The sequence below is a fragment of the Hevea brasiliensis genome, chromosome 17 (assembly GCF_030052815.1).
Source record: "Hevea brasiliensis isolate MT/VB/25A 57/8 chromosome 17, ASM3005281v1, whole genome shotgun sequence".
NCBI classification, from domain to species: Eukaryota; Viridiplantae; Streptophyta; class Magnoliopsida; order Malpighiales; family Euphorbiaceae; genus Hevea; species Hevea brasiliensis.
Window position 1 is genome coordinate 18,610,637 of NC_079509.1, and position 12,203 is coordinate 18,622,839.

The 12,203-nt window shown below is 33.4% G+C and overlaps 1 protein-coding gene across 4 annotated transcripts; it reads left to right on the plus strand.

Annotated features, from left to right (window-relative positions):
- The first annotated feature begins 5,009 nt into the window (after positions 1 to 5,009).
- LOC110655678 (putative pentatricopeptide repeat-containing protein At5g43820) lies at positions 5,010 to 11,581 on the plus strand. Of its 4 annotated transcripts, XR_002495010.2 has the most exons (5): positions 5,014 to 5,696; positions 6,509 to 6,685; positions 9,315 to 9,711; positions 10,191 to 10,376; positions 11,086 to 11,581. XR_002495010.2 is itself a non-coding variant. In XM_058139346.1 (4 exons), exon 2 carries the CDS (start codon positions 6,852 to 6,854, stop codon positions 8,541 to 8,543), a length of 1,692 nt encoding a protein of 563 aa, XP_057995329.1. In that variant the 5' UTR covers positions 5,010 to 5,696; positions 6,509 to 6,851; the 3' UTR covers positions 8,544 to 8,557; positions 10,191 to 10,376; positions 11,086 to 11,581. The 4 variants fall into 4 exon arrangements, 2 of the variants coding, with proteins under 2 accessions (XP_057995329.1, XP_021667805.2); XM_058139346.1 differs by lacking the exon at positions 9,315 to 9,711 and having other exon boundaries at positions 5,010 to 5,696; positions 6,509 to 8,557; XR_002495009.2 differs by lacking the exon at positions 9,315 to 9,711 and having other exon boundaries at positions 5,022 to 5,696.
- The last annotated feature ends 622 nt before the right edge of the window (positions 11,582 to 12,203 follow it).

The window sequence follows — 12,203 nt, forward strand, 5'->3', positions numbered from 1 at the left end:
AATGATGGAAACGATTCCTCTCCACAGAAATAATTTTAATGATCTTGAATATTAGTGGCAGAATGATCATTTCCACATACACGAAGATTCTTGAGTATTCTTATTGTTGTCCCTGGCTTTGTACTGATCAAGCCAAAAGCAATGGCTAACTTCTCACTGTGATAACTCAAAGGCTCAAAGCCCCTTCTTCTTTCGACTTCTCATCCATATCATATAGCACCTCTGATGTGTCCAGCTTTCTTCAAAAGTTATCTATTTTTCAGCATCTTGTAAATTTCTTTGTTCTGTGGGTGTTTGAAAATTGAAAAAAATTATATGATAAAATTAATATAAATATAATGATTTTATTGTAATTATTAATTATAATAAATCTTATATAAATTTATTATAATTAATGATTATGATTAAATTGATTGCGCGGGATAAAAATTTCAGAATTGGACTCCTCTTTCGTGGCCTTTATTTAAATAAACGTGAGTGGCCATATTTTTCAGGTGTGGAATATTTGTGAGCATAGTTGAAGAGGTTTGGTGAGAGAGCATGCAATTAGGCCACCGCAATTGTTGAAATGATTTGATTTGTATGCAGTGTAGTACACGGACATGGGTGTATTAAGTGAGGTGGCCGTATAAGTCTCTGTTTTGTAACTTTGTAAGTGATTTGCGAGTGCCCGAAGTGATAGAAAAATAATTTATAATTATAATTATTTTTCTTTTATAAAGAATTTGTTATGGAGCAAGATTTCGTCAAACTCCATTAAAATTTTAAAAGCAATGAATATATATTTTTACTCTTAAATTTTATTTAAAAAAATTTGTACTATCATAAATTTTTAAAATATCTCATAGCATATCTTAATTTCTATAAATATCGTCCGATATATCTCAACTTTTATAAAAGTAAAATTAAGGTATCTTTCAACCTGCTAATATTATAATTTATTTATTAGAATTTAAAAAATATTTTAATTTTATTTTTACTTAAGATGTATAATAAAATATTTACAAAAATTAAAATTTATGGTAAAATATTTTAAAAGTTTAACGTGTTATGAGATTTTTTTAATAAATTTTAAGGATAAAAATGTATATTCAGCCTTTTAAAATTTAATTATGTGGGTGAATTTTCACTGTAGGATGTATCCCAACACCAACCAAAAACCGATGAACTATATTATCCACCTCATTCTTGAGCAAAAATTAAGAGCCATATCTACACGTCCATGCATATAGCAAGCCCGGAAATCATATTACGTTCCAAATAGCCAAGTTTTTAGGATTCATGCCATCAAAAATTTGTTTAGCTGCGTCTGTTACTGCATCTTGCATGCATGCATGTCAACGACGACGAGGCTTGTCCAAAGAGCATATCATTAGCCAAGCCCAAGAGCAGGCAAGTTAGCACAAGCTGGAAGAATGCTTAACACGATCACATCATTGGGCTCTACATGTGACTCCAGCATCGGCCTTAAAGGGCCCAGGGCTTCCAGGGCTTCCTTATAGTTGCTAATATAAATATAACCGCCAATCATAACATTCCCTGAAATCCCGTTTTTATTTTGTATACTTTCAGACAAATTGTCAGCCTTTTCCAAGTCTCCATGCTTAGAAAATACATATCAACAAGGCATTTCTTGCAAGCCTAGGATTCGATCCAAGTCCACGCTCCTACCAGGACTTGGACCCAAATCCCCACCTTGAGATCCTGACTGAGCACGAGCTTATAGGACACTAAACATTGTACTGACGTTTGGTGTGGCAGTTGCTCTACGCATCTCTTCAAAGAATGCTAATGCCTCTTCAAATCGACGACTTTGATCATGTCCCACAATCATAGTATTCCAGTACACCACATCTCAACAAGAATTTCATCCCACTATGCATGAGCAATTCATAATAAGAAGAAATTAATTACAAAAATATAGAAGAACTAAGAAAGACATGCATTAACAAAAATGCAATTCTCATATTTCTTTATTATCATAAATATATTTTTATGATAGGCAAATAAAATTGCTTTTGGATAGTGTGCAATTTTCAAGCAAAATGGTTCCTGACTTCCTGTATTCTTCATTTTTCTCTTTTTTTATTAATTAATTTCATTTTCAAATCATTTTTTTTTCTCATTTCACTATCTCTTTCATAATTTCTCTATTTTTTCTCATTTTCTATCTCATCTTTCTCTCTTCCATTTTCTTTCTTTAATAAATTTATTGATTTACTAATAAATAATATTTTTATTAGTAATTTATTTTTAGTATTTTTTTACTATAATATATTTATTATAATTTTTATTTGTAATTTTTATTAATAATTTATTTTTGAAAACATTTTTATAGTATTTTTATTAACATTTTATTTTTTTAGTAGTACCTTTTATTAGTATTTTATTTTTTAGTAATTTTATTAATATAATATATTTATGATATTTTTAGTTAGTAATTTTTGTCAATAATTTATTTTTTCTTTATATTTTTATATGAATCTTTTAGTGCTAATTTATTATTTATTAGTAATTTACTAATAATATATTATTAATAGTATTTATTATTTAGTTAATTTTACTATAATATATTTATTATAAATTTAACAATATTTTTACAATGAATTTTTCTAGTAATTTCATATTTTATTTAAAAAATTATTTTAATAAATTAACAACGAATTATAATCCATTAGTAAATTTATAGTAGAATGTAATCCATTATTAAATTGATAATGAAAAGAATAATTTCGTTGTTAATCTATCTATTATTAATTAATAACGAAATTTTGATTGGCAACAATCAATATAGTAATAAAACTTTTTCTATTGATAAAATAAATTAGTTATATATATATATATATATATATATATATATATATTTTTTTTTTTTTTTTTTTTTTTCTATTTTTGTAGTAGATGATTTTGCGAAAAAACCAATAATCAGAGTGACCACTGGAAGGAAAATGCCACCCCCACCCCCACCTCCTGCACTCCAAAATGCTGCGTCCACCCCCACCTCCTGCACTCCAAGGAATCCAACTCTCAATCCCACCACAATCTTCCACCCAAATTTCATTTTTTATGAAACAAATTTCAGAAGTTACGTAACTTAAAATTGTATACAGTTTCATGCCCATTATCACACAGAATGATCAACTTGCATTCCATTTCTGTAATAAAAACGAACCTACTGTTCTCAATTAGGACAAAATAAGTACAATTGGTTCAGTTATGTGTAGTTTTATTTTCTTTCAGGTTAAAGAAGTAAACATTTATAGCTCAAGGCTTCATAGAATGACGTAATCCCATTTTTACGATTTCCTACTTTTTCTAAGCAACCAAACAGAACATTTTTAAGCAATCCATATAGAATCAACAGCCTATTGGCCGCGTGAAATTGGACTTGCAGGCCAAACATGTTTATAATTTGAAGGACCTTTGTTTCCATGATGAGGCTGGGCAGCATTTTGAGTTGAAACTTCTTGTTTCAACCTTGATTCTGCTGCAGCCACCAATGAAGCTGTAACAACTAAACCAACCAAAATGTTTACTCAATCATATTAGTAGATAACTCTCCTCCCAGATATAAACAACCACTGATAAACCTCCTTAATTCACAAAAGCTGTGAAAGATTGTCCAAACTACAGAAAGGCTGGTTGACAGACCCAACAATCCATTCACTCAATATGATCTTATTGCCAAAGAGCAAGGAACTAATATTTGCTTAGCCATTCTCTCTGACATAGTTCTTCGCTATTGAAGAACTGAGATCCAGATGCTAAGTGCAGTCCAGTGGTAAAGAGAATGGACACTAGGCTACCAAATGATATGAAATCGGAATCATTTGCTTAGCTCAAAGTTTCCCATTTAAAAGGAAAATAAAATATGATAAGGGAAAAGAAAAGAAACGTTGTGTTGCCTTATTCTAACCTTGCCGTCGATCGCTTATCACTTCTCAGCTTTCTGTCATCCCTTGTAAGCTTCCTGGCTCTGTTTCAGTTTCAGTTATTGTGCTGGCTTGCTGGTTGGGTATTGCTTGAATGGTTTTTGGCTTTGTCTTATCAGGTCGCACCTGGGTTTAGAATTACTGTTCCCGGTAAACTCGAGCACCTGCACCATCCTCCCTACACCAATTCTCAATCAAGCATGAATGGCGACATAAGTACCCATCCCTGCAAGTACAAATGGCGGTATGGAAGCTAGGCATTTACTACCTCCTTCTTTCTCTGCATGAAACGAAAGGGGTATGAATTATCCACAAATATAAAGCATATCTCGTTCAAGAAAATAAGAAATGTCCATAACAATAGATTGCATCAATCGATTAAACAACGAAAAGAAAGAATCAATAAAAAGGCTAAAAGATTTTGAATTCATAGGAAAAGAAGCTTTATCAGATCTTTTTAAAAAATTCAAAAAAATAAAAAAATTTCAAAAATACAATTTTATTAATCGAGTTGTCAATTCTAATTTAATTTTTAATTTCATCTATTGTTAATTCTAATTTAATTTTTAATTTCATCTAATATTTTAATTTTAGTTTTAATTTTAATTTAATTCTTTCCTCAATCTCGATTTTTAATTGGATTTTAATTTTAATTTTATTTTTCAACCTCTTAATTTTAGTTAAAAAAAAAAAATTAATCATAGCCCTCAAAACTTTGGAATTTAATCTTGACGAGAAGATTTAATGTTAATTAAAATAATAAAAACAAAATTAGAAACCTTTTAACCTTGACTTTTTGCTTTTATAAGAAAAAATCTAAACCATAGTAAAAAATTAAAATGATATAAATTAATCCAAACTATCCACTATTTCAAAATTCACTTTTTCACCGTTTAAGTTAAAAGTTGGTTGAAGTAATAAAATAAAATTATGTACAATTAAATCCTAGCCATTTATGGTTGTAAAAATTATTTTAAATCATTAAATCAAGAAATTTAAAATTTAGCCCTTAATTTTTGTAAGATTATTTCCAGACCATTAAATTAATAAAAATAAAAAATTATCCTAATTTAATGTGGTCCTCTATTTTTTTTTTTTAAATCTAAACCTTTCATTTTAGGGTTTTATTTCCTCCTAAATGCCATCCTTTACAGTGTTCATGGCGGATGAGCAGGGGAAATTTAAGCGCACGAGACAAACAATTTGGGAAAAAGAAAAATCTCTCCGATCCACTCACAAAACCACATCGCCCTCACACTCAACATCACTCCTATGGTATACATCACAAAATGACCTTCTCCAAAACGCAACGCGAGCACACACGCCCTTTTTTGTTCCCTCACATCACCTTCTCTTCCCTCTGGAGCCACGTCGACCAGCAGTAATACAAGGAGACTTAAACCCTTGCCACCATCGAAGCTCCATCCCGACGGAATAACACCCTAACTCAGCTCACTCTGTCAAAGACCAACAAATACTTCCATTATACCCAGCTTCATAATCTTCATCTAATCTTTGCTTCTCCTTAAATGCGCGGTCTCACCATCCGGCCAAAATCATCTCAGTCTACATCTTCCTTGTATGCTTTTACTCCACACTTTGTCAGCAGTTCATCACAGACGCAGAGAAGATCCACGACAAGTCACACCTCAACAGTCGACGCTCCCAACATCTCAGTTCATACCCAACTACAGTTATTCACTGCTACTCCGCTTTCAGACATAGAGGCACGATTAAATCTCTGGAGTTAGAAGGCTTTTGTAGGTAAAAATTTTGTTTTGAACGTTAATGTTAATCTAAACACCATTCTGTCATTGATTGCCATGCTTTAATGTCTAAGATATGTGATTGAAATTTATTACTGCAGTTGTTGGGTATTCGGTTGTATTTCATGTTGAATATTTCTCTGGTTATGTAGTATTTTCTGTCCTTTTAATTTGTTTCATGGTTGAACTTTGTTATAAGAATGGGATGATGAGATTCGATGGCATCTTTTACTTGTTCTGTTAATTTCATTACAGAGTATCTTAGGTCTTATTGATTTGATCATATGAAAAATCCAGTTTCAATGTCTCTAGAACCCACGCAGTACCTCTGTTCTCGATTTAGCCATCCGTAGCACTGTAGGTAATATTAGACTTTATGATCTCATTTTTTTTTTTTGTTGTGGATTGAATGCCTTTTATGTGTGGATCTTACTGATTAAAAATGGGGTCTTGATAAGATAGGTGTTGTTGGTCCTTAGATGCATAGCCCCTGTTGTAACTTTGGGACCCATTTTGGTTTATAGTGCTGTCTATGTTAGAAACTCTCTATATATTAGTTGCTGGTCTGTTATGTTTCTTGGTTCTATTTCATGATATTTTGAAATAGTGTTCCTATTAAACTTTTTCTCAGAAATTAATTCAAAGAATGTTATCTAAGAATGGAACATCGATCTAGAACAACCATCATGTAGTGAAATGATTTGGCAAATAATTGTCTTGACATGTCATTTATATATGCATGTATGTGTGTCTCCATGTCTAGAGAATTCTATCATCATAGACCTTGAATATATCATTTATGTTTTGCAGGAAATACATTTCCAATGCAAATGTCAGTTCCCCTTCTGGAAGGTCTTTCCTGCTACCAAATATTGTAGTGAACCACGGATATGGCTTTGGAAAATGATCAATGATATACATGAATTTCATTGGGTTGACCAAGTATTCTGTCTCCCATAAAAAGTTGGCATTTTGTGGGTGAAAAAGGTGGGTTTCTCAATTGGTTCCGTTAATTTCTAGTTGTTGTACCATCTCATTTTGAAGCTCGTGATATGGTAGGATGAGCTGCATGAAATAGTATTTAGTTATTGATTGCATATAGCCACCTTGGTCATGAGAAATAAATGATCGCCTAAAGTTTTATACTCCTTCCATGGCATTTCGTTCCCAGCACTTTTTGAGTTTTCGTGCACACCTGAACAAAAGCAGGTGCCTATACTTTTGTTCATCAATTTCATTGTTTCCATTTTCAACCATAGATACTCAACTAAACACTTTAGATGCTGAACCATTGGTGAATCAGCTCAAAGACCAAGTTAATCTCAAAGAACGTTATGTTCTTGATGAACTCTCTAATTTGTTACCAAGAGATCCTAGCACCGCAATCCCCCATCCATATAAACACCAACAGCTAAATAAGCTCGGAGAAATAAGAGTTGTTACTGATAGGTTTTTATTGCCTGAAGAGAAGTTGAGAGGAGTATTTCTTCAGAAATTGAAGGGAAAATCAGCAATTGAAAGTGCCCTATCCGATACTGGTGTGAATTTGAGTCTAGATGTTGTTGTTAAAGTACTGAACAGAGGGAACTTAGGAGCTGAAGCAATGGTTATGTTCTTTAATTGGGCTATGAAACAACCAATAATACCCAAGGACATTCATAGTTACAATATAATCATCAAGGCACTAGGCAGAAGGAAATTTTTTGATTTTATGCTGAAAATTTTGAAAGAATTGAGCGCAGAAGGTATAAAAGTTAATTTGGAGACCTTATCAATTGTTATGGATAGCTTATTCAGAGCTCGACGTGTGTGCAAAGCAATTCAGGTGTTTGGAAACTCAGAAGAGTTTGGGTTTGAATGTAACGCTGAGTCATTGAATGTGCTTCTGCAGTGTCTGTGCAGGAGGTCACATGTGGGTGTTGCAAATTCATATTTCAATTCAGTGAAAGGTAAAATATCATTTAATAGTACAACATATAATATTATTATTGGTGGGTGGTCAAAATTTGGACGGGTTATTGAGATGGAGAGGATTTTTGAGGCAATGGTTCAAGATGGTTTTGCTCCTGATTGTTCAACTTGTTGTTGCCTTATTGAGGGTTTAGGAAGAGCTGGTAGGATTAAAGAAGCTGTTAAAATTTTTGACAATTTGAGGGAGAAAGATTTTGTGCTAGACACTGGTGTTTACAATGCTATGATTTTTAATTTTATTTCAGTTGGAGATCTTGATGAGTGTATGAAGCATTATAGGTGTATGTTGAGTGATAATTGTGATCCAAATGTTGATACTTATGCCAAATTGATTTCTGCTTTTATCAAAGCCCGAAGAGTGGCTGATGCACTTGAAATGTTCGATGAGATGTTAGGTCGAAGGATTGTTCCTCCAACAACGACAATAACTTCTTTCATTGAACCTCTATGCAGCTTTGGTCCACCACATGCTGCAATGATGATCTCCAAGAAGGCAAGAAAGGCTGGTTGTAAAATATCACTCACTGCCTATAAGCTATTGCTGATGCGGCTTTCTAGATTTGGTAAATGTGGAATGCTGTTAAATATATGGGATGAGATGCAAGAAAGTGGTTATTCATCTGATGTGGAAGTTTATGAGTATGTCATTAATGGACTTTGCAACATAGGGCAGCTTGAAAATGCTGTACTTGTTATGGAGGAATCTTTAAGCAAGGGCTTTTGCCCAAGCAGACTCATATGTAGCAAACTAAATAACAAACTACTTGCTTCAAGTAAAGTAGAAAAAGCTTACAAGCTCTTTTTGAAGATCAAAGATGCTCGTCGAGATGAAAATGCTCAGAGATTTTGGCGTGCTAAAGGCTGGCACTTTTGAACTATTCATCAATGGCAAGTGCAAACATGTTCCTTTTCTGTGCATTTCTATGACTATTCTACATGCTACCGCAATTTAGTCTAAATTTTGATCTAAATAGTCAATCAGATCAAATATGCATCTTCTGAAAACTACCATTGGCAATCAGATGCCTAAATCTGAAATGTTTACTTTAAGATAAATTAACTCTAAAAATTAATTTATTGGTGGTTGTACTTCCTTTCAATGCTAAGTTCTTTGAGGAGCTTCAAGGTTATGAAAGTTTAAAGGCCCAAGCACTTTTTTAATTATGTTATGTAGAAGGCTAATTGTCTAGTTTTTCCTTGTTAGATGATGCTAAAGTTTTTCATTTATAATGTTCTGATTGGCTTTTGATAGCCTATGTTCTGATTAAAGCTTCTTTGTTCATGCATATGTAATTCTAATGGTGATCAAGTTACCAAGTTTAATGAATGGGGAGTTTTTTGACTGTTCTGTTTTCTGTTGGTGGCTTTTTAAGCTAGCTTCTGTAGACAATTAGGCCTTTTGGCTGTTTTTTTGGACATTGCTGTGGCAGCCCAAGTGCTAGAAGAGGAGGATAGGAGGGCTACACTTGTGTGTTATATTGCATATTCTTTCCAATCATGTTTCTCATTTACTTAGAAGAAAGAATTGAGTGTAGTAAGTCATGATATGGGTGCATGCTAATCAGTTTTTCCCCTGCTCCTCTTCCCTAAATGACTGCTGACATGGATGCATGCTGATCAGAGTCACATTGTTTTTTTGGTGCAGAATCTTATATTTGTAGCTTTAGCCTAGAGTAAAACAGAATTGACACCAGGCAATGCCAAGGCAGCATTATATGGCCCAGCTGCAGCCAAGATTCCAGCACCAAAAATTAATCCTTAAACTGCTGCTGTGCAGCTCAAAAATTCAATAGCTCTGCTTCCGCCCCACAAATGGGTGAATTTTTCACTAACAGCTTCTCCAAATCTTGGCTTTAGAGGGCTGCGAGTTCCAAATACTAGTATAAATTAGTAGTACTTACCTTCTCGACAATGTTGGTCGATGAGACAGACAATCTCAAGCCATTCCTCTTGGGGCTGCTTCCTGTTTCCCTAGGGTCTCTTAGTTGAGAATTCTTCAGGTGTATTTGGCATGGTGGCTTATTCTCAGGCAATGCCTACTGGTATGCTGCTGCCCTCAATCCATGCCCTAGTATCTATTTCTGGTTCAAGAATCCAAAGCCTGGGCATCCCAGCCAGTTGGCTTAGTCGAAAAGCTAATGCAGTTTTGGCTGGCCCTCCATCCAATAATATTTGGTAGTCTTTTATGATGTTTTTAAATGCCATAATATTTCAATGAATATCATGATAATTAGGCTTGGCAATAGAACTAAACAACCCATTAAGAATTGTCACAGAGGATACGGTACATTCATATTGCAACTTATACGATGGGTAATAAAGATATTAATCTGGGAGTACAATTGTTATTTTGATAACCTGTTTCAAAGAGTTATTACCCATATTTCCTGCAGTTCTGTGGACTGCTTTCACAAGATCAAATGTGTATACTGTCATGTAATCAATTTTATTTACTGATTTAGAGGCCTGTCTTTTTCACTTCATTAAACTTTCTTTTGTAATTTATTATATTTATCTGCAGCATGCTCCAAAATCTCTTTAATGTCAGCCTTCCCAAGCCCTCCAGTACTGGTGAAGAATTTGAAGCAATTGAGTTTTTTACAAGTTCCTTCTCAAAGAAATTTTGGGAAAGTGAATTTGCAATTGTATGGTCTCAGTTTATGATGCTATCTCAAAAGACCTATGGAAGAGGTGTTGTGGTGTTAAGGTAAATAGGCACTGCAATCTCAGAATTATATTCTCATTTCATTTTAATTTTGAAAATTATACTCGACGTGAAATTGATTCTAATTCCAGTTAAATTAGAATGCTTTTGGGTTATTTGTAATATGTTTGAGCTGTATGATGCTTAATCAATGAAACATCTTCTTCTTCTCTTTGATTTGATGAGTCAGTTCTATTATTCAAGTTTTCATCAACAAAGACATTGAATCCACTGTTCAAGTTATGTTCTTTTGATCGACTTCTCTATGACCTCCTAATAATTGGAGCAGTCTCTAGAGGTGCTTTAAACATGTTATTGATGGCATTCATTGCTTCCTTATTATTTATGGTTGGATCCACATGTCCATGATGACATGCATTATCGGACTTTTCAACTCTGTTAACGTCTACAAATTTCACAACTGTGTCATCACCATGTAACATCCTGGATTTGTGTGACTCTTCCAGTAGTTGCTTGTTGCTCAAATATATCTCTAGGTGTAATTTGCGCATGGTCTTTCTTCACAGATGAATCACCGTCTATTCATACACAACATGAATTTCCTAAAGTCAAGGCATTGTTAGATTCATTCTGCAGCTTCACATTCTGGGAACTTTTATGCAGTATCTTTTTAGGCTTCTCAATGTTTCATGTTTAACTTATTGTCATTGTTAGTAAGTCTATCATCTAACATTTAAAAAATGTTCTGTAGTGCCAGGGAGGTAGGCCTGGTAGAAAACCTCTGTCACCCAGGAAGACCGAAGAGTACAATGAAGTTTGTAAAAATTTCAAGCATCCATTGTTGCCATGGGTTTTTAGTGGATCTCCACAGACTAAGAAATTGAAGGATATTCTCCTCAAGTTCTTAGCCATTTGGGCCCTGATAATTTGGACAACCTGAATAAGTTGGCAGAGCAGATCCAGAAGTAGGTGTGGAACACAGGTGCTACAGTAACCACAACACTGGAGGATGATGATGATGATGTCCCGGAGCTTGTGGTTGGGCAGACGTTTGAAGCTGCTGCAGAATAGGGTAGCGCTGCTGCTTAGGGAGGTAAAGAAAGATTTTCTGCCATTTTATATACTTCTATATTTTTGTATTTGTAACTTTGATCCTTTATCGTATGTTTTAGACACATTAGATGGTTTGATGTTTTGATCCTATTTATTTTTTGAGAAATTTCTGATTGGTTGTCATTAGTTTACCATATTCTTGCTTCTCATCAATTTTATAGCACCATATAGACAATTGTAGATCTGAAAAATTATTATTATTTGTCTTGTTTAAGCCACCAAGACGAGTCCAGTGCACCTTTCACATATAGAAAAAACATTAATTGTCGCGCGAGTATGTGAGTTCACGATATTTGGCATTTCCTTCTTTCAATTTTTTTCTTCTCCTCTTCGGTATTATACTATTCGATTTTTTTTTTTCTTCCTTCGTGCTCTCATTTCTTGATAAAAGTTGAAGTCATTATTTATTCTTCCATGAAATAGTGATCGGATGGAATTGAAAAGATGATTGCTATGATGATATCATAAATCTGTAAACAGCATTCGTTGAATGCTTGATGAAACTTAAACATGCAGTTGATCCTGAGCGACATTGTATGTTTTACAGTTCAAATAATTTATTTTCAGTAGCTGTTTTGATATGTGTTTTTATTAAAATTTCATTTTTTGTTGTCATGTTTAATTATTTTTTGGAACCAGAATCTGTGTGTGTGTGTATATATATATAGTTGAAGATGCAGAAAATAGTTTTTTTTTTTAAGTTTGTTTTTTAAAATGTTATGGCAGATTTAATATTTTAATTTTAGAAGTTTGTAA

Excerpts from the sequence above, each read along its gene's own strand:
- LOC110655678 (XM_058139346.1), top strand. The coding sequence starts at position 6,852 with ATGGCATTTCGTTCCCAGCACTTTTTGAGTTTTCGTGCACACCTGAAC.